At 58.9% G+C, this 19,416-nt stretch overlaps 7 protein-coding genes across 7 annotated transcripts in view; 4 read left to right on the top strand and 3 right to left on the bottom strand.

Annotated features, from left to right (window-relative positions):
* POSPLADRAFT_1154583 (hypothetical protein) overlaps positions 1-539 on the bottom strand; it is a gene marked incomplete at both ends in the record, with an annotated part of 1,432 nt that extends 893 nt beyond the window's left edge. Inside the window, one exon of the mRNA XM_024486860.1 lies at positions 273-539. Within this exon, the coding sequence (XP_024334993.1) occupies positions 273-539 (267 nt within the window). The remainder of the gene's footprint in view (positions 1-272) is intronic.
* A 1,586-nt stretch (positions 540-2,125) lies between these two features.
* Positions 2,126-3,280, top strand: POSPLADRAFT_1154321 (hypothetical protein; the record flags this gene model as incomplete). Its single annotated transcript, XM_024486839.1, has 5 exons — positions 2,126-2,480; positions 2,516-2,672; positions 2,825-2,900; positions 3,049-3,154; positions 3,210-3,280. The coding sequence occupies 5 exons, from the start codon at positions 2,126-2,128 to the stop codon at positions 3,278-3,280; spliced, it is 765 nt and encodes a 254-aa protein (XP_024334992.1).
* A 1,325-nt stretch (positions 3,281-4,605) lies between these two features.
* On the top strand, positions 4,606-5,474 carry POSPLADRAFT_1041368 (hypothetical protein). The gene is made up of 3 exons (XM_024477896.1): positions 4,606-4,787; positions 4,853-5,138; positions 5,248-5,474. Exons 1-3 carry the CDS (start codon positions 4,637-4,639, stop codon positions 5,393-5,395), a joined length of 585 nt encoding a protein of 194 aa, XP_024334991.1. The 5' UTR covers positions 4,606-4,636; the 3' UTR covers positions 5,396-5,474.
* Positions 5,475-6,643: 1,169 nt separating this feature from the next.
* On the top strand, positions 6,644-10,787 carry POSPLADRAFT_1060707 (hypothetical protein; the record flags this gene model as incomplete). Its single annotated transcript, XM_024481297.1, has 7 exons — positions 6,644-7,012; positions 7,076-7,422; positions 7,495-7,526; positions 7,596-8,011; positions 8,065-8,185; positions 8,236-8,464; positions 8,522-10,787. The coding sequence occupies 7 exons, from the start codon at positions 6,644-6,646 to the stop codon at positions 10,785-10,787; spliced, it is 3,780 nt and encodes a 1,259-aa protein (XP_024334990.1).
* Positions 10,788-12,609: 1,822 nt separating this feature from the next.
* Positions 12,610-12,876, bottom strand: POSPLADRAFT_1060706 (hypothetical protein; the record flags this gene model as incomplete). The annotated part of the gene is made up of 2 exons (XM_024481296.1): positions 12,610-12,653; positions 12,708-12,876. 2 exons carry the CDS (start codon positions 12,874-12,876, stop codon positions 12,610-12,612), a joined length of 213 nt encoding a protein of 70 aa, XP_024334989.1.
* Positions 12,877-12,990: 114 nt separating this feature from the next.
* On the top strand, positions 12,991-14,813 carry POSPLADRAFT_1154690 (hypothetical protein; the record flags this gene model as incomplete). Its single annotated transcript, XM_024486872.1, has 4 exons — positions 12,991-13,245; positions 13,879-14,192; positions 14,242-14,467; positions 14,499-14,813. 4 exons carry the CDS (start codon positions 12,991-12,993, stop codon positions 14,811-14,813), a joined length of 1,110 nt encoding a protein of 369 aa, XP_024334988.1.
* Positions 14,814-15,103: 290 nt separating this feature from the next.
* On the bottom strand, positions 15,104-15,594 carry POSPLADRAFT_1113912 (hypothetical protein; the record flags this gene model as incomplete). The annotated part of the gene is made up of 2 exons (XM_024483420.1): positions 15,104-15,378; positions 15,474-15,594. Coding segments are annotated over 2 exons (396 nt in total), but the record flags the coding sequence as incomplete, so codon positions are not given.
* Between the last annotated feature and the right edge of the window lie 3,822 nt (positions 15,595-19,416).

Here is a 19,416-nt window from a genome sequence, read left to right as displayed (position 1 = left end):
CGAACGCACTCCAGAGACTGACACAGTGCGCTTCATCCCAGATAATACTGATGATCCGAGACGCAAAGTCTTGGTTCTTCCATAGACGTTCAAAGCCCCCGCCCTCCTTCATCAACAATTCGGGATTGATAACTATAGCGCGATACTTCCCGTCTTCGATATCCTGGCACACCGTTGAGGTACGTCAGCCATATACTATTGGTTTAACAACATACCTTGAACAATTGAGGTGTTGCTGTCTCTGCGCACACAGATACAGCCTTGATACCTACCAACTCCAGCTCGGCTACACTCTGCGTTCCGAGGATATTAAGTGGCGTCACTACGATCTGTATTCCATCCTCTCGGAACAATAACGGCATCCAGAACGTGAGTGTTTTTCCCGCACCCGTTGGTGCAACACATATAACATCCTTTTCTGCCCTTAGGATCTCGCGCGCCACCTTCGCCTGCCATTCGCAAGGGTCGCGGCCCAGCTTCGCAAACGTCTTCTTCCGGATAGCATCAATAGTCGGCAAGGAGGGCTTGTTTAGAGACATCGCAGGCAGCACTAGTGTTCGCGCGCACCCATGCTACCACTCTGTACTCTAGGCAACGCAACCGCATGTCCATTTTGACGGAAACATATATCATATCATTTAGTTCTATGCTTTTACTTTTTGGCCGTGATCTAATACTATATGGAGTAGGTCCGGCTCCGAGCGCCGCTATTTACCAATGTTTTGTGCCAGCCGTCACAGGGAGGTGAGGGGGATTAAGATTGTGGAGTTTGAAATTTTGAATAGTGCACGTGATATATGTGATGGGATCTATGATATGATCTTCCCTAAGCTATTGGGACTTAGCATGAATTCCGCCCTCGAGTGAAGTCCCCCTCACCTCCCGAAGACGGCGGGAAGGAGCCTGATATGTTCCCACTGTCAGGGACTTGCGGAGGACAAACCTAAGGAGTTGCCTATCTTGGCGAGACCCTTATTTGTTTGATCGAGGCGTCGGTCCATGTGGCTTTCACGAACACTGCGTCACGCAGAAATGCGTTCCCCGCGGTCAGTATTGCAGACGCGTTCCTAGGCATATGGCCCAAAGAGATACCGGTCATGATGCACGGCCCAAGCCGCTTGGCCAATTTGCAATTGCAGCCGCTTAGTCGATATAACGCATAACGAATCCTCGGGATTGAGGGCACAAGACAGTCAATGACGGCACGTCCATTCTTGGTGCGCAAAATGAGGGATCATAACAACATCAGTATCACATTTCAAACGAGGCGAGTGTTATGCGCACAATATACAAGGGGAAGGTCACGAGCCACTGAGCGGTCAGGAGCGCTGATTTGAGGATGAGGTATCACCGAAGGCAATTACTTACTAAACTAAGACGTGAACGGGAAAAGCGCTTTTGAAATCGTCTCAACACGGACATACCGGACAAGGTTTGTGAATGTACTATCGATGTCCTCACTGTGCACAAGTAAAATCAGAGGTGCCCGGAACCTGCGTAATCGTATTGAATGTTTCGTTCAAAGACATCGGTTACTGTTCAACACACGTTGGTGTTGCAAGACAGCAGAAGTTTGTCGGAGAATGAGATCTATGCTGATGAAAGGCGAAGCTTATGAGCTACGCCTCTGCCTCAAATTGCGGGTCCGTGAGTTTCAGATATGACCGTCAGAGGTTCTTCCTGGTGCGTCTACATGCGCACTCATTTCTGTTTGTGAGACCACAATCCAGCTAATCACGTTGTCACACACCTAGTGCGTTGACCCGGATCTGTCCAGCATCAATCTGCTTGTGTGTGGGTCGGGGCTCTTCAATTACTTGTACAGGTATTGTTCTCGAGCAGCATTGATAAATGTTTTTGTGTACGTCTGGACTAGACCATTCTTGAAACAATCATATTGGCGCATCGTGGTCCGTTCTACAATCCTTATATTTCTGCCCGGCATGGTATGGTCTCCCCGAAGACCCTTGCAATCGTGCCCGATATTGTCTGGTCTCGCACGCAACGTCCGCTGCGCATAAGAGGCAAGCATTGGCCAAAATATCCCCTCCATCTACTTGCTTCGCGCACTCACCACATAGCACTGCATTCCACACCTACCCCGTCGTTCTGCGAGCTATATACAATGGCCTCCCAGACCACCATCTGTCCCTTCGCGCTCCCCATCATCGCCCGTCGTGGCGCTCCTGCAGCCGTCAAGGTGTCCGCAAAGACCCTCGGCCAGCGCCTCGGTTGGAAGAAAATCCCCCGCGGGCACGAGGCCACCCTGACAAACAAGGTCGACCTCGCTGCACCCATGGGCCGCTACCAGCTCAGCTGCGACCTGATCTCCCTTGAAGCCGCACAGAAGCGCCGCGGACGCACCATCTCCGGGCCGCTGGAGGTCGGCGAGCACGGCTGGCGGGCATGCGGCGCGTACACCGTCGGCTGCACGCTCATCCCGCTGGACGTCGCGCGCGAGGACAAGGCGCTCACGCACCGTATGTTTCTGTGAACGTTTTGTGCGCCTGGGCAGCAATGCCTTTCAAAACAGACCGCCGGGCGGCCGAGGGGACCTGGGGGCGCCGGAGTATTCCTCGAGTTTCTAGGCCTCGGGGGGTCTCTGGGCTGTCTTCTGGGGACGAACCGACGCGCCCTGGTCAAGGGCGTGAAGGCGGCTTGCCCGTCGTCACGTACCTTTCTTCAGTTCTTCTCTCTCTCTCTCTCTCTCTCTAAAAATATAAAGGCCCATAAAAACCAGAAATGCTCAAAATCAAGAAAAATACTCTCGTCTGGGTTCTTTGAAAATTTTCTGACGATGTGCTTCATTTTCAATGGGATCTAGGTCAACATCGGATATCAACATCGACGGTGCGCACGCGAGAGAAGAACCGAAGCTCCCTGGACGGATAGGATATCAGGTATGGGCGACGGAGGCTGACGAGACGTCTGAGCGAGGGGACCCCATGACCCCCGGTGAACTCAGCGTTTATTCAGACTCCAGACCCTCTAATATTTGCACATTCTCTGTATCAACGAGATGCTGATACCCTTCACCCATTGAGGTAGATCACTCACCTCGATGCAACCCTACAATTTGACGACTGTATAGGATTGGAGGTGGGCACAGCCAGACATGTAGGGCGGTGGTCGAGCACTCCTGATACGGCACAAGGTGAGTCATTCCGGCTTCCATTTGAATGTGGTGATGTACCTCACTGTGATCAGAGCCGTGCAGGATCCGGGGGACAGCGATGAGGACAAGCGTACCGCAACCATCCAGAATCACATGATCCCGTAACATTCAAGCGATGGTCGTTTATATTCGGCAGGCTGACTTTATAGACCAGAGCGAAGTCTTCACGCACAGTTCGCTTACCTCTTTTCATGTAGCGTGAATCTGCAGTCGTGGTAAGAGCTATGTAATATCGCAGTAATTCCTATCCTGTCTGAAATTGTATCTGCACAGGAATACGTCATCTTGCGGCCATGGTTGACGCACAAGCGCGGGAAAGGTAGCTGTAAGGGAGTGGGGAGTGTCGGCGGCGAGGGGGTTTGCGCACTAAGGGACGGCCGGCTCTTTTTGCGCAGACCTTCTTGTCGGCTCTGGAGGGGGTGAAGTGAAGCAGGGATACTCACGAAAAAAGATCAGTCATTCTTGACTGTGTCCCGCTGTTCTGTCCTGATTGATTTTCTCGTTGGTCAGCCTCCACTGTAGCTGTGAGCAGAGGATGTAGGTCCGTGATTCCACCTACCGTCGAAGGGGGCGAATGTGTCTCCGTTTGATCACATCTTGGTCATGGCTCACATTGTTTAAACAGACCACTTACATCTTTGTGACCAGGCGAAGACGATCCGACGAGAAGATACTTCGGGACAAACGGGGGATGCGTTTGTAGCAGGGAAGTTTGAGCAGTAGGGGTCATGCTAGGGTAGATTGTCGCATGTACTCATCTGCTCCCAGTTCCATGATTATTCTGACGCCACGGTGAGCGTTTCCAACTGTCCCTTTCACACCCTAATATTTTCGTATGCTAGCGTAGCTGGTCGATATGGGAAGCAGGATGGATGTAGTGTAGCACTGACGACGAGGCGGTGTGCGTAGCAAGTGACGGCCGGCTCTTGCTACGCACCTCGTCTCGTCGTCAATGTGAGATGTGGGAACGGTGCACGCCGCCTGCCAAAAGCGCGAAAAAGATGAGTATCCTGACGCAATGCAATGTATGTGTCCCGTTGCTGACTAGCCGAAGATTTCGTCGTTGTGTAGGTGTAGGTGGTGAAGTCAAGACATTGAGGATGTTCGCGTGTCCACAATGACAAGAGGACTCTTCCTGGGATGGCGAAGGTGAAATGATGAAGAGAAAGCTCTGAAGCGCGGTTTGGGATATGGTACTTTGCACGTATTTGACTTGACTATGGCTGGACGGGGTAATGTCCAACCTTGCATAGCCACGGCAGAAAGGTAAGTTTTTCTGCACACAATAGCGCATATATCGCCCAGACGGCATAGAGGGAGTGAAAGGAGCAAGCCTGAGTGAGCGAGACGCCCATAACTGGTCGGGAACTGCCGAATGACGCGTCCCGCGAGAACGCGTAGACGGCGCGCGCACGTTCTTCAAGCTCACTCTCATTTCCCTCACATCCACCGTCAGATACCATGGATATTTCGTTTGCGTTGACGGGAAAGGGCTATGTGATTGTCGCAGCGGACACGACCGCGGCGCGTTCTATCGTGAAGATGAAGACGGACGAGGACAAGATCAAGGTCCTCAGCCCGCACCTCCTTATGGCGTTTTCGGGCGAGCCAGGTGCGCACACACGTTCCGTTCTGCATGTACCGCCGCTGAAAGACTTTCATGTCGTATGACTGCAGGCGACACGCTGCAATTCGCTGAATATGTCGAGCGGAACATCCGCTTGTACCAGATCCGCAACACATACGCTCTCCGCCCTCCCTCCGCTGCCTCGTGGATCCGCCGCTCGCTAGCCGACTCGCTTCGCTCTCGCAGGCCATATGCGGTCAACCTGCTCATTGGCGGATATGACACGAGCACGAGCACACCACACCTCTATTGGGTAGACTACCTCGGCACCCTCTCGCCCGTGCCATTTGGTGCGCACGGCTATGGAAGCTATTTCGGGCTCAGTTTGCTCGACAGGTGAGCTGCTTTCACGTGAACGTGCAGTGTCTCGCATTGTTTGCGCACCGCGTGCGCTGTACGGCTTGCCCTTTCATGCAATGACGACTGACGCGGTCCTGTGTGCTAGATATCACGACCCGGAGGCGACCCTCGAGGAAGGACTCGACACCCTTCGACGATGCATTGACGAGGTGTCGAAACGACTAGTTGTCTCCCCGGGAAAATATAAGGTGAAAATAGTGGACAAGGACGGTGTGCGGGAGATCGAGCTCTAGCGAACCTCATGTTACATTGTTTGCCGTGTGTATGCATGTAGGATGCATACAACTGTATGATATGTGAGTGAATGCCTGATTACAGTTGTGACCTGCAGACGAGGCCGAAGGTACCGATCGTGGGCGTCGACGCTGTGCGAGCCATTTCCACCAGGTTTGATTCCGTTGACCCGTTTTCCATTGACTACACGATGACCTATGGACTGAAGCCGTAATGGACGCGTATGGATGCTGGTAACCCCCAGCTGGGACCTTGCAGTCTTCAGAATGCTCATCAACAAAGCGCACGTTCCATAGGATCAAGGGATGAGTTCATTCAGATTACGGCTTGAGCCGGTCTTCTGCTGTCGCTCGAATCTGTACAAGGTGTGAGACCCCATGTTGCTGCATCCAAGACATGTTGATCTCAACGTAACCTCGTACACATACTAGTAACCGCCACGAGTTGTTTTCTGGAGTCCGACAGGGTATGCGTCAGAGCTGATCTGGAATTCGCTCCTATCTAAGCTCGTTCATTGTGACACGTGCGTCTCGAAGGATATCCTGGTGCAGTGCCCGTGCAATGGTATGTGAATGCCTCCGAGGATCAAGAGAGATCGCCTACCAGGCTGCATAATTGCGCGAACGAGTCCGTGGTTTTGTACCCGCCCGCGCCGCCGCCGTGCCCACGCGGCGCGTACAGCGACTCCTGATTGCTAGATACATGCTCTCCAATCCCAATGTCTCGGAGATGGAGCCACTGACATTCGAGGCGGACTCTCACCATTGACTATTGACTACTCCTCGGAAGACGGCCGAGCTGTGGCTTTGCAGCGCAATGCGATGATAGAAGGGCTCTGACTTTGGTAGTCACACTTGTTGCCTCGGCATCCTAATCTACTATCTTGCGATGTCGAGCCACTCGAAGTCGTCCCAGCTGAGTGGCTATGTGGCACATGCAATGACTTCAAACGCTCACGATCAGATCATCAGTCCAACTACCCTAAATGTACTGACATTTCTAAATTATAATCGGCACCGTCTTGAAATGACCGACTCTGGCGGGAAACTTCACGGTGTAGTTCAACCTGTTCCGTCTCGCGGACTACCTCGGTTGCCTTCTCACGAGATACGAGGACCTGGAATGGGTCTACGCATGTGTGGGGGCACAAATATAATGCCCTGGCTCCGTCCTGGGGGCGTATCAACCCGTGCAATAGCCTGCCTTGCTAGAGTCTGTATCATCCTCGAGTCCTTGACAGAGTCCTCATGAGCGTTGACAATCGCCCCAGACTGCCAGTACTCCCAGTGCTCCTGCTGCAAAATGCATTCCTGTCAGCACTCATTGCCATCCGCCCGAAAGCGCCTATCAAGCTAGCGGCATTCGCAATATACACCTACAGTCTCGGACTGGTGCTCACCAGTACCACCGGGGATCTTCAGCAGAATTATTCTCTTGGCTGCTCCTTCGCATCGCAGTTCTTCACCGCATTTCATCTCCTGTGGCTCGCGGATCCCTTGAACGACCTGCGCCACGAGCGCGACCACACTGCGCCTCCAGCACTACCGTTCCTGCGCAGAATGTATTGGGCATCATGCGTCATCACTGGCCCACGCGGAGTAGGATGGAATTATCAGGTGTGCACCTCGTTGTTCTGACCCCTCCAGCGCTCACGCGCCACCCAATTCGCTCCGCTCCAGGTCGCAAACATACCTCCCCGTCCATGCGAGCCACGCTGGACGTTTGTGCGCCACCAGTTGCTGTGCGCATTCAGATGGTACCTGCTCGTCGACCTCGCACAGACCTACCAGCGCTCCAACCCATCGTTCTCCCATCATGACACCGACCTGTTCTCCTTGAGCGCCCAAGGTTACATCCAGCGATGTATCAACATCGTCGCGCGGTTCGCCCCAGCGTATGGGATGATCGCCATGCCCTATTGTCTGCTCTCCGCGCTGTCCGTCGCCATGGCTTGGTCATTTCCTAGGGACTGGCCTGCCACGTACGGAGAGTGGGCCGACGCATACACGCTGCGGCGGTTCTGGGGGTGAGTTCTCAGTCACCACTGGTCTAGGGCGGTCGGGACGCTAGAGACGCTCATACACACGTCTTTGCGCAGGCGCACCTACCATCAGTTGCTACGCCGTGTACGTACGCCGTTCGCACGCTCGCCTTCTTCGATCCGCTGATAGCCATGGCCGTATGATGTGATGCGCACAGTACACTGCGTCAATGGGCAAGGCGTGCTGCCGCCTGCTGGGACTGCGCCAGGGCTCCTGGGCGTCGTCGTACACGCAGCTGTATGTCGGCTTTGCGGTGTCAGGGTCAGCCCGAAGCTGTTCGGCGCATCGTTTCCGTTCTTCATCGCCCAGGCAGCGGCGATCTCGCTCGAGGACGCGGTCGTTGGCTTGGCGAAGCGGACCGGTATGCAGGCGCAGTGCCCGGATGGCCTAGTGCACGCGCTTGGATATGTGTGGGTTTTCGTGTGGCTGAACATGTCGGTGCCATGGTACCTCAACTGGTCGATGCGTGCGGGGGTGATTGATACGAGTCGGATGCCTTTCTCGCTGGTGACGATGCTTGTCCCTACTATCACGACTGGCGCGGCGCGGTTCCTGTCCTTGATGGCACTTTCTGTAAAGGCGTGACTGTTATGGTCGCAGAACATTTGTCCTGTCTGGCATGATAGATGAATACAATTTGGTCCCGCTTTCCTTGGGAGCGGGGTCCAATGACTATTCACGTTGAGTGCGTCGTTACTCTAAGCAGTGATTCACTGATAGCAAATCCATCCCCTGCTGTGATCCTCGGTGAAGCCCACGAACTGAACAACGATTGTAGCTGATCCAAGCTTCGACAGTGCATCTTGTTAGCAGCTATGCCTCTATTCAGCCGTTCGATGTCTGGAGTGGCAAGCGTACTTCGATTCTGGACGGGCGGTACCACGCTTTTGCGTCTGGTTTCCTGGGTAGGGGCGGCATCAGCCATCTGGTACACCCCGGACAGGTCGGCCAGCTCTGGGTCTTTCCTCAAGAAGCCCTTGCATACCGCTGCGGTTCCATCCTGCTCGGCAAATCTAACACTATGAGGTAGGATTTTCTGTCTTGAGATGCCCGCTGCTGACGTCCGCGCTGTGCTGACGACAGCGTTGCATTGCGCCAATACCTTCGCATGCTATCCTTCCACTTCACCGCAGCTTATATATCCCAAATCATCTTTGATATTGCGTTGATCGTTGCATCCCGAGGTTGGTCGCAATCCAAATCTGAGCTGACAGAGTCTCGATCGCCGGTCAGCCTCTCGCCATGGTCAGCCGCAGGTCGTCTATTAAGCTCGCGGCACAGGGTACTCGCACCAGCACCAGAGATTCTGCTCGCCGCCACACCGAGGCCCGCTGCGATGCGCTTCCCCACGCTCTCCCACCTCTTCCACCGCCGTGCCGCGTCGGACAGCGTGCTGCCCACAATGTCCGCGCCGCCCCCCACACTCGCGGGCCGGCCCGCGTCTGCTAATGGCCTCGACGAGCTGGTCCTCGCATCCGCCCACCCCGCAGACATCTTTACCCAGCTCCTCGCCGCCGTGCCCGCCTCCGCCACACTTCCCCTCCCGTCCGCCGCGCCCGCCGCCGCGCCCACCATGCTCCCCGAGCTCGCGCAGCGCATCCGCGAGCTCGAGGCCGCCCTCGCGCTGCAGTACAAGGCGAACCGCCGCATCCCCGCGCTCGAGCGCGCGCTCCAGCACGAGCGCGCGGCCGCGCAACAGCTCGCCGCGGACGCCGCCGCGCTGCGCACGCACCTCGTCAGCACGCAGCGCGAGCTGCACCACGCGCTCGCGCGCCCCGGCGCGGACGCGGACGACCGCGCGCGCGTGCTCGCCGCGGAGAACGCGGCGCTCACCGCGGAGCGCCTGCGTCTGCGGCGCTTTATCGAGCTGCTCGCCGCGCACGCGCCCGGAGGCGGGGGCGCGGAGCCCGACGCGGTGCTGGTGGACGCGGGGAGTGCGCTGCCCGGCCCCCGCACGCCTGAGGAGTATGCGGCGCAAGTGCGGTGCACGCTGGGCGCGCGGCGCGAGGCGCGGGCGTGGCGGCGGCGTGCGGGGTTCTGGAAGGCGCGCGCGCGCGAGGACGGGCGATGTGCGGAGACGGTCACGCCGGCGGCGTCGGACCTGTCGTCGGTCGTGGAGGTGCTCTCGGAAGCGCGGCAGCGCGCGGTGGACGCGTTGGTCGAGAGGCGGCGCGCGGAGGGCGGGTTCCTCGTCGAGGGGGGCGCGCCGGCGGAGGAGGCCCTGGTGGATCGCGCGCTCGAACTGCCGCCCGCGTCGTACCCGTCTGCCCTGGCAAGCCTCGCGTCCTCGCTCGTCCTCGCCGCCGCGGGGCTCGACCCCTACCCCGCGGGACTCGACCTTTATCCCCCCGCCACCGACACGTCCGCGCGCGCACCCCTCGCCGCGCACGCGCACCTCCCGCCGCTCGCGAGCGAGGCGTTCCGCGCCGCGCACGCCATCGCGCCGCGCGCGAGCACGGCGTCGCTGCTCTCCGCGTCCCTCTCGCGCGCGCTCTCCCTCCCGCTCTCGCTCTCGCTCGCCAGCTTCAGCCTCAGCAGGTCGAGGTCGAGCCTCAGCGCGTCCGCCTCGGGCGCGAGCGACGCATCGGCCCGCTCGCCGCGCCGCCGCGTCGAGGTCGTCTCCGTGCTGCAGACGCCCGCCGCGCCGTCGTCAGCCGCGTCGTCCATCGCGCGCCTGGGCTACATTGGCGAGCGCGCCGCTTCGCCCGCGTCCTCCGAGGGCGCGTCGGCAGGCTGTACGCTGGCGCAGACGTCGGCGTGCTCGTCTCGCTCCGCCAGCCCGACTCCGCGCGCACGCCAACACGAACACCCGCCCGCGCACACTGCCGCGCGCGCTCTCACCCACGCCACACACACTGACGCGGCGCACGCACACACTGGCGAGGCGCACGCACACACTGGCGAGGCGCACGCACACACTGGCGAGGCGCACGCACGCAGCGACGCGGGCTCGGACGACGAGCTCGTGATCATAATGCACAGCGACGCGGGCGGGGTCTTGCGCAACACGCCGCCCGCGACGCCGCCCGGCGCGGGGAAGACCAGGGGGGTGTATGGGACGCCGGGGAGCGCGGAGCGGTCGCGGCTGCCGGTGCTGCGGCGCGCGATGCGGCGGCTGTCGATCTCGCGGCCGGTGCTGGTGGACACGACGAACGCGGCGACGTGTGCGTTTCTGACGGCGGGGGCGCGGGGGCGGGAGAATGTGTCGGGGAAGGCAAAGAAGGATACGAAGGTGGCGCTGGCGCCGACACCGACACCGTCGCCCCCGCGGCCGACGAAGATCCCGATGGGGAGGCGGATCCAGCAGGCGGTGCAGCCGAGGACGCGGGGGCGGAAGGGGACGGCGTGAGCGGTCGTGTTGCGTGTTTGTGTAGGATGAGCGTGTTCGTGTTTGCCGTGCGCATACGATGTACGCTTTGCTGCGACTGTAATGGTATCGCGGACGTTGGCAGCCTGGATGCAGTGTATGGACCAAACACAGTGGACATCTGGAAGGCGGGCAGAACCTACAGAGATCTCAGTACTACGCTGTAGGCTGTGCAGACGGGGTGTCACGTAGTCCTTCGTAGGTACCCATCAATCTACACGGGCCTCTGGTCCATGGCCCGCCGTAGGTCCCCGCGTAGTCTATTGACGTCCCGTCAGTCTCTAGCATTAGCCAGGACTCAGATGCAGTGCAGGAAAGAGCTGCTGACTGGCACACCCGCGGCCGCACGCACCCTCTCCGACTCCTTCGCCCCGCCAAGAGGATCAATGACAGGCGGGGCGGTGGGAGGCAGCAGTGTATTGGGAAGCGACGCAGCGGCAGCAGACTCTACTGGCTGGGAGCGCGGGGAGCTGCGCCGTCACGGTGTGGTGGAGGAGCATGCGCTAAGGCTCAAGGAACGATGGCGCGCTGTCTCATCTTTCATTGTTTTGTTCTTTCTCTCTCTTCCGCGATCGATGGATCCTTTCCTAGGGCTTGCGAGGACGGCGTTGGAGGCGAGGGAAAGCGCGGCGTCATTCACGCTCTCGAGGGCGGCGAGAAGCGTAAGTAAACATGACGCTTCGGGGCGACACTCTTGCGAAGCTGAGACATAGCTGGCCGTGGACTCGGACTGCCTGTGCCCAGGAAAGGGCTTTCATCTCGATTAGGAAAGTGTTTTCTCTTTTGAGGCGGTGTGTCGGTCAGAAACTTGTTCGTTCGGGTGTTGCCATCGTTGTCGTTCACGGGTTTTTGTTCGTCGATTCACCGCGCATACAGTCAGACATTGCGGCCAAATGTTGTCTTCAATTCTTTAGCTAGCCTACTCGGTCACTACAAACCTTTCGACCAGCGTCGGACATCGTCTGCCGACGACCCTTCTACAATGGCCATCCTCCGTAGGCCGCTAGGCGACAATTCAGTGGAGGGAAGATGCTTGGAGAAGAAAGACGGGCGCGAGGGAACCATTCGTGGAGACACTGGGTGGCTGCTCTTTTCGACCTGGGAAGGCTCGAGGAACTGGCTGCGCTCAGCCATGATCGTGGCTCGTGGTAGTCTCCTGTGAGCAGAGTAGACAATTCCTTCAACCTGCGCGGGCTACGGACATCCTTATTTGACGCTCGTGGCACAGCCGATCACACGTTCATACCGTGCGCCCGCGAGCGAGACACATGGTACACATCCTTTCTGCGCTGCGCTATCAGTTCAAGGATTTGATAAGAGTATAGTGCCCGTGGAGACCTGCGGAGTCTCACGGTGAGAACTGCGTCTGCCAGGTGCTACGTGAAAAGAGCAAACCTACTGAAAGAAAACACATTGGCACAGTGGGTGGGGGAGGCGAGAGAAAGGCCTGCTGTGCTGTGAGTGCGTCGTATTCCTCTAGATACAATGTCAATGAGCGTGGTGGATCAGGTGGACTACGGCGAAGGCCGACATGGTGTCAGCAGTCGGACAATGAACATCAACCAGAGTCGTACGGATTCCCATGGAGTGTGATTGGACCCACATGGACCCACACTGATGTGACCGGCTGCCAGTTGCGAGACGTGCACGTCTTCCTATAAGAAATGATACATCGTGGCTAAGTCTAGGTATTGTAGACGGCCTGGTGGACGAAGGGGGGTTGTAAGTATGCCGACCCGCGCATTAGGTGGGAGCACACTGGGCAGTCGCATGGTAGGGACGATGGTCATGTTCACGTAAGCGACTACGGGCTTCTTGCCCAGCGCATGCCGCTAGCGACAAGGAATCCTGAGGGGAGGTCAGGCGACGAAGTGCTTGGGATGAAGGGGAAAGGGGACAGACCGAGGCCGACGACGGCCATGATGCGCTTTCCGAGAGGGGAGCCGGGCTGGTGTGCGCGAGACTGGTGCAGAGCGTACACCCCCACCGCGCCCAGAGCGGTGGTGCCGATGACGCGGCATGCGAGGCAGTCTTGCCGTGGAGGCGGCTGAGCGTGAGCGCGGGTCGACATGGCGTGGCGTGGACGGCGCGACGCACGCTCGGCGCGCACACGTCCTCGCACCGTCACGTGCACTGACGCAGCCGCCTCCCCGTCCTCGGCAGCGATGGCCTCGCACTGGCCACCATGTTTTCGCATCGCACTGCTGCACGCGTCCTCTGCCCTCGCCTGCGCCGCGGCGCCATATCCCCGCGCACGTATGCTACCGCGTCTGACCCCAACTATGTCAACATCGTCGAGGTCGGCCCGCGAGACGGGCTCCAGAACGAAAACGCCGTCATACCGCCCGCACTCAAGGCCGAACTCATCACGCGCCTGGGCAGGGCGGGCATGAAGATGATCGAAGCAGGAAGCTTCGTCAGTCCAAAGTGGGTTCCGCAGGTGAGCGGCGAGTGTCGCTTCGACTGGCCAGTTATCATGAGTCGCGGCGTGCCCAAAACCCGAGGCTAGTTGCCAGTGGTGTTTTGCCCAAAATGTTGGATGCGCACAACACCGCTATTACGTCTGGTGAGCTTCGAGTGTGAGATGACACCTGGACGTGTGCCGCCCGGGGGTCGCGAATCGGCGTCGCGCAGCATCCGTGTCTGCTGTGGTGCGCATCCCCAAAGCAGCTATGTTCTGCTTGCTGTCATCCTTAGGACATATCCCGATGCTCGCAGCCAATACAAACGTGAGGCAGACCTATCCATACCTGCTCAGCCCAAACATTCCATGCCTTACGCACGTCAGGACACGAGACTAGGTTACGCTCCGGACAAAGGGTCCTACCCATGTTTGCCTCAGTTTGTCCAAATGTAGTTGCAGCAATGCTAGGCCCTGTCAGGCCGGGACCGTCATCCCCATCCTTGATCTGCGTCAGGTTTGACTGCACATGAGGATTCTCGGAAGGCTCTCCAGTAGACCCGTTATGCACGCATGATGGGGTGGTCTCCGGTACTCCATAGACTCGGGTAGTATGCCCGTGTCGCGCTCTACCTCTGACCCGGCAGGAACCTACTCACTCGGGGTTCGCAGATGGAAGGCACCGACGAGGTCCTCCGGCAGATGGAGCACCTCCAAGGCGTGCACTACCCCGTCCTCGTGCCGAACATGAAGGGCCTCGACGCCCTGCTCGCGCTGCTCAGCACCGAGAACCCGCCAGTCAGCAGACCGCAGCACGCCGCGCCCCCGCTGCCGCCCGCGCCGCCGCTGACGGACGAGATCGCGCTCTTCACGGCCGCGACGGACGCGTTCTGCCAGGCGAACACAAACTGCACGGTCGCCGAGTCGCTCGCGCGGCTGGCGCCCGTCGCAGCACGCGCGCGCGCGTCGGGCCTGCGCGTGCGAGGGTACGTCCGCCGTCCGCACGCGCTGCAGGCTCGCTGATCCCGCGCGCAGGTACGTGAGCGTGGTCGTTGTGTGCCCGTACACGGGCCGCGTGCGCGCCGAGGAGGTGCGGGACGTCGCGCGCGCGCTGCTCGACATGGGCTGCTACGAGGTCAGCCTGGGCGACACGGTCGGGGCGGGGACGCCCGCGGACATCCGCGCGCTGCTCGAGACGGTGATGGGCGGCGCGCAGGGCGTGGGGCCGGCGCAGCTCGCGGTGCGCATGCTCGTTGGTTCCGTCCTGCTGACGCGCTCACTCGCGTGCGCAGGGCCACTTCCACGACACGTACGGCGCGGGGGTGGCGAACATGTTTGCGGCGCTGGAGCTGGGGCTGCGCACGTTCGACGCGAGCGTCGGCGGGCTGGGCGGGTGCCCGTACTCGCCGGGCGCGACGGGGAACGTCGCGACGGAGGACGTGCTGTATGCGCTGCGCGGGCACGGCGGGGGCGCGGGCGGCGCGCGGCGGTACAGCGCGGCGGGCGACCTGGACGCGCTTGCGGAGATCGGGGCGTGGATCTCGGGGCGGCTGGGGCGGCGGAACGAGAGCCGCGCGGGGAAGGCGATCATGGCGTGGAAAAAGTGACCGTTCGAAAATCGAGAGATAGCGCAAGTCCAAGGGAATAAAGGAGAGCAGCGCAAGTCCAAGGGAATAAAGGAGAGCAGCGCAAGTCCAAGGGAATAAAGGAGAGCAGCGCAAGTCCAAGGGAATAGAGGAGAGCAGCGCAAGTTCAAGGGAATAGAGGAGAGCAGTGCAAGTCCAGGGGAATAGAGGAGAGTAGAGGGCAAGGCAGCACAGCGAGACAGATGCAAAGTCATCACAGGTAAATATATTGCATAGTCTACGACGGTCTCGTTACTAACACACGTCCTGCTCTCATTCCAGAGCTCCTCAACATCCTGCGCTCTGTGTGTTGCGCCTGCCGCGCCCATCGTCCAAGCCTCCGCCGCCATCTCCCGCTCACTTCTCCACCATCTCCCGCTGGACAGCACGTCTGCGGAACCGTCTTCGACCACCGCTTTGCAGTCCGCGGTTTGCTCCTGTGTCTCCCGGACAGACTGACACAGCAACCGGGACATCAAGTCAACATTCCGCCCGCGCGCAAGCATGTCGTCCATCTGCCTCGCCTGCGTGCTGACGATGCCCAACCCTCGCTACACCCGGTCAGCTGTAAGCACTCTACGGCGCGGCAAGAGACGGCCACCGCCGGCGATGACGAAACAACCCGCCGCTTACGCGCCATACGCATACCGAGCGCTGTAATGGGGCGCTGCGACGGCCAGCGACATTGACTGGGCCCGGTCAGCTGGCAACACACAGCGTTCATCAGCGGGAGCACACAGGACGCACCTGAATGTCGGACGACCCAACGCGCTGACGACGATCCACGCTGCCCGGGCCCGGTCAGCTGGAAATGCCCCGCACACGTCTAGAGACGGTCACCTCCGGGGACAGCGCCCTGTACTGATCAGGCGCTGTGGTGGGGTGCCGCAATGGCTAGTGATACTGACCGGGCCAGGTCAGCTCACAGTGCACGACAATTATCAGCAGAAGCACACACAGCGCACCTGAAAGCCGGGAGACCCCGTGCGCTAACGACAACCCACGCTGATTGGGTCGACGTAGGAAGGTGCTGAAAAAGATGCCCGTGTAAGGTGCGCTCGAGAGCTGTCTGGAAGAGGAACCCCTGGCGTCAGCCAGGATGGGACACGGAGCAAGAGGAGCCGCCTGGGTGGGTGGGCTTCCGCTGTGTGGTTCGCTCATGAATAGGCAGCTCGCGTGGGAGAAATGCATGCAATGGGAGTAGCGAGATGTGTAGGGACATCCCAGCAATAATACAGACTATGCTACAGACCTAACCAGAAAATAAAATGATTGGCAGTAAGGACACAAAGCAGAAGGACCGAAAAGACAATTGCCACAGGCAAAGACCACAAAAAACAAAACAAACAGAAAAACAAAGCACAAACACAAGGTGAAATGGGCAGAGCGGAGGAGACAGAAAACGAACGACAGGGGTGTCGAGGAGGGTGTCGCAAGTGTCGCGCAACATCACATGGACAAAAACGAAGCAGATGAAGAGGCGAGGCACTCACTGCGAGGAAAAATGCTCATTCGGCTCGACGCTGGGGCCTCTTCCGGCTGCACGAGGAGCACAGATAATGCACCTGAAGATCTGGGGTGCAAGCAGGTCAGCATCCACGGATCTGTGTGCACGCACTCGGCAGGTATGATGACGCACCTGGTGAGCTGTCAATGAGCGAGATGTGCTTGGGGACAAAGGGGCAGCTTGCAGACCTGCCCACCAATGCCCACCTCGAGCGTCGAACTCGGAGGGATGACCAAATGATCCTGCTATTATAGTTCCCTAATTGAGGTCAGCACTGATCGATCATACTTTCCGATCAGCATGCTTACCTTGTCTCCCTCGTCCTCTGACCTTTGTTGTTCCACTCGCAATCGCATGAGACTGACTGATGATAAACAAGCTGGTAAGGCCCAGTCAGTGACTGAACATGAGGTAGTATTAGTCACATGTCCACTCACTCGGAGGCTGCAAACACCAATGTCGACCGGGTTAGGAGCAGAATCACGAACAGAAATGAAGAACATGGCAATAGAGCAGAATGATGAATAGGATCATAAGGGGAGTAACGGAGAATTCTCCTCAAACAAGATATATATATATGACCTGTACCGGAACTCGGCCAGATGCGGAACTCCTGATGTGTTGCATCTGTTATCTCCAAGTACGTAATTTGATATGTCTGATGCCGACATCAGATCAATCCCGTGATTATCTGCAAAGGTCTGGATTGTCGGAAATCATATGGCCATCAGACAGCTAATTTACAAACTCGGATGGCCTTTGCGATGTCAGGAAGATCCCCATGCCGGTGAGTGCATCTGTCCGCGTCAGGCCGAATGACCACTTACATCTAGGCCTAGCTCCGGGCAATTAGCAGCATAGCAACACGGCAGTGGATGCGAGACCGTCGGTCAGGGCAATCCGTGAATCTGCGTACTCAACACTGGTAAAACAGTGCCTAGAGTGTGGAGTTGGTCACGCATGACTGGCTGCTAATACACCGTCTTCCACGGTGGACATCGCAGGATTCCTGCTGACCGCATGTACTACCTGAAGATATTGCTGGCAAATGAAATATATTATTTGTACCCGGCAGCCCTGGATGCATTGTACATGGCCATCACATATTTGCGGTCACGTTCTCACTGGAATGGCAGGCCAGTCTGTGTGTCCGCGCGCATCCTGTTTCGCCCATTCTTCAATGGTCAGCAGAACATGCGCGAATGTCCTATCCCTCACACGGTGCATATGCCGTGTTCATCTTCTCCACATGAGGCGTACTGACCGGGCTCTGCCCAAACTCACGTCCGCGGCTTGCTGCTGCCTCTCGTCATTTGTTGATCCTTCGCCTTGACAGAGCATAGGTCAAGCGGAACACTGCCTGCGTCTCGCGCACCGCACACCCACACACGGGCCCGCGTTGCCGATAGCTACCGTGCCGTCTTGCTCATGCGCCTGCATATCCCCATTCACACAGGATATTTCTATCTTGCGCGTGCTCTTCGCAGAGGCTGCGTGCCGGTATCATAGAGGGCAAGGGCAAGGGCAAGCTTGCAAGCCTCGCACTGCACTTCCCCCAACAGGCAGATCATACAACCCGCGCGACGTGCAAAATGCGCGTGTTCTGCCGTACACATCGCGCCGTGCCGTAGTTCCGCTCACGACCGGGGATGCGTGTACAAGAGCACTCTTGTTGCACCCCTCGCTGTGCGTGGACATTCCGACAGGCGGTGCCCGCGCCCGCGGTCATTGCGCGTGCGGGCAGCACGCAATTACGATGTCCAGTGGCAGGACGCGTGGATGCCGTGCTGGGAACCAAGTGAGTCTTTTCCTCCCGGGAGCGACGGCGGGCCTGCGAATGGGTTGCCAGGGCGGACTGTCCGCGACGCGCGTGCGAAACACGCGCATTTAGCCGTCGGCGGGTTCTCTGTGCTGAGATACGCCTCTGGTGTGCGCGGGTAGGGAAGATGCCGTCGCGGCGCACGAGAAGCCCTGGCAAGCGCCCCAAGAAAGATGCGCGCGGCGAGCTTGTAAGCTCGCCCCACTGCAGACGGCACAGACGGCGCAATATGCAGAGTGCGTGTCCCGCCGAGCAGGCCGTGTCATGCCGTAGCCTCGCTCACGACAGGGCCGTATGTGGACACCAGGACGTGTGGTGACCGGGCCAGGGGGCGGGATTGTCTGCTGACGCTTGCGGTGGTGATCGCGCACTGACGACGCGCCGGCATGATGTCTTGTTAGCGGACGCACGAGTCTCGTTCTGCCCATTGACTTGAAGATCCCCCGGGAGCGGCGCCAGCCCGCGCGCTGCCCGGCGGGTGGGTTGCCAGGCAGACAACTGCCCGCGCCGCGCACACGAAACGCAGAATAGGGCGTGGACACGGACGCGGACATAGGCGTGCGTGCACATCCTGTCATTGGTGGATTCTCCGTACAGGGATGCATGTTGTTTTCGGCGGTGGACGGTGCCGCGGCGAGAGCGCCCCGGTAGAGATGCGCGTTGCTAGGGTGTTACAGGATGCTACGCGAACGGCTGCGATACGTACGCGGCGGGACCGGGTGCCATGACGCGGAGAAGGGAGGGTCCGTGCGTGGGTTTGCAATGCAGGAAAGGAGTCGCGGGAGGGATATAAGGAGGGCCGGGGGCCGTCATCGCCTGGTCACGCATCTGCCGCTGTATTGATGGTTCAGGTGGTGTCTGCTTATGACACCTGCACCCGCTGTGTCCACTGACCGTTATGTATATTGCAGGTACGCTGGCCGAAGTTGGAGCATGCTGAAGCACTGCAATGGTGAGTTTGTTTGTGAGTCGAGGTTGCTTTGGTTGACGCCGTGCTTACGGTGTGAGAAGTCGACAGTTGGTGGATGCGGGCGCGGGCACGTGCGGTATGGACGGGACGATGTCGCGAGCGGCAAGAGCGTGGCGGGTGCTGAGGCGTGAGGCGCATGGTCCGATTATTCGACGTCAGCGACTAGATAGCCTGATAGTGTGATCCTGGAAATGAGACGTCGGACCATGGCGCGCCGTGCGCGGCCGTCGCAGGTCGGCGGACGAGGACGGGGCCGACGCGGGGTGACAGGTTCCTGAACGCGGCGCGT

Source organism: Postia placenta (genome assembly GCF_002117355.1).
Source record: "Postia placenta MAD-698-R-SB12 unplaced genomic scaffold POSPLAscaffold_15, whole genome shotgun sequence".
In the NCBI taxonomy this organism is placed as follows: Eukaryota; Fungi; Basidiomycota; class Agaricomycetes; order Polyporales; family Adustoporiaceae; genus Rhodonia; species Rhodonia placenta.
Note: the sequence above shows the minus strand (reverse complement) of the source record. Positions and strands in the feature narration are given on the sequence as shown.

Bases quoted from the DNA above. Each gene is read 5' to 3' on its own strand.
- POSPLADRAFT_1041368 (XM_024477896.1), top strand. From the start codon at position 4,637: ATGGATATTTCGTTTGCGTTGACGGGAAAGGGCTATGTGATTGTCGCA. The intron at 4,788-4,852 runs GTGCGCACACAC...GTATGACTGCAG, and splicing joins GGCGTTTTCGGGCGAGCCAG to GCGACACGCTGCAATTCGCT. The intron at 5,139-5,247 runs GTGAGCTGCTTT...CCTGTGTGCTAG, and splicing joins GGGCTCAGTTTGCTCGACAG to ATATCACGACCCGGAGGCGA.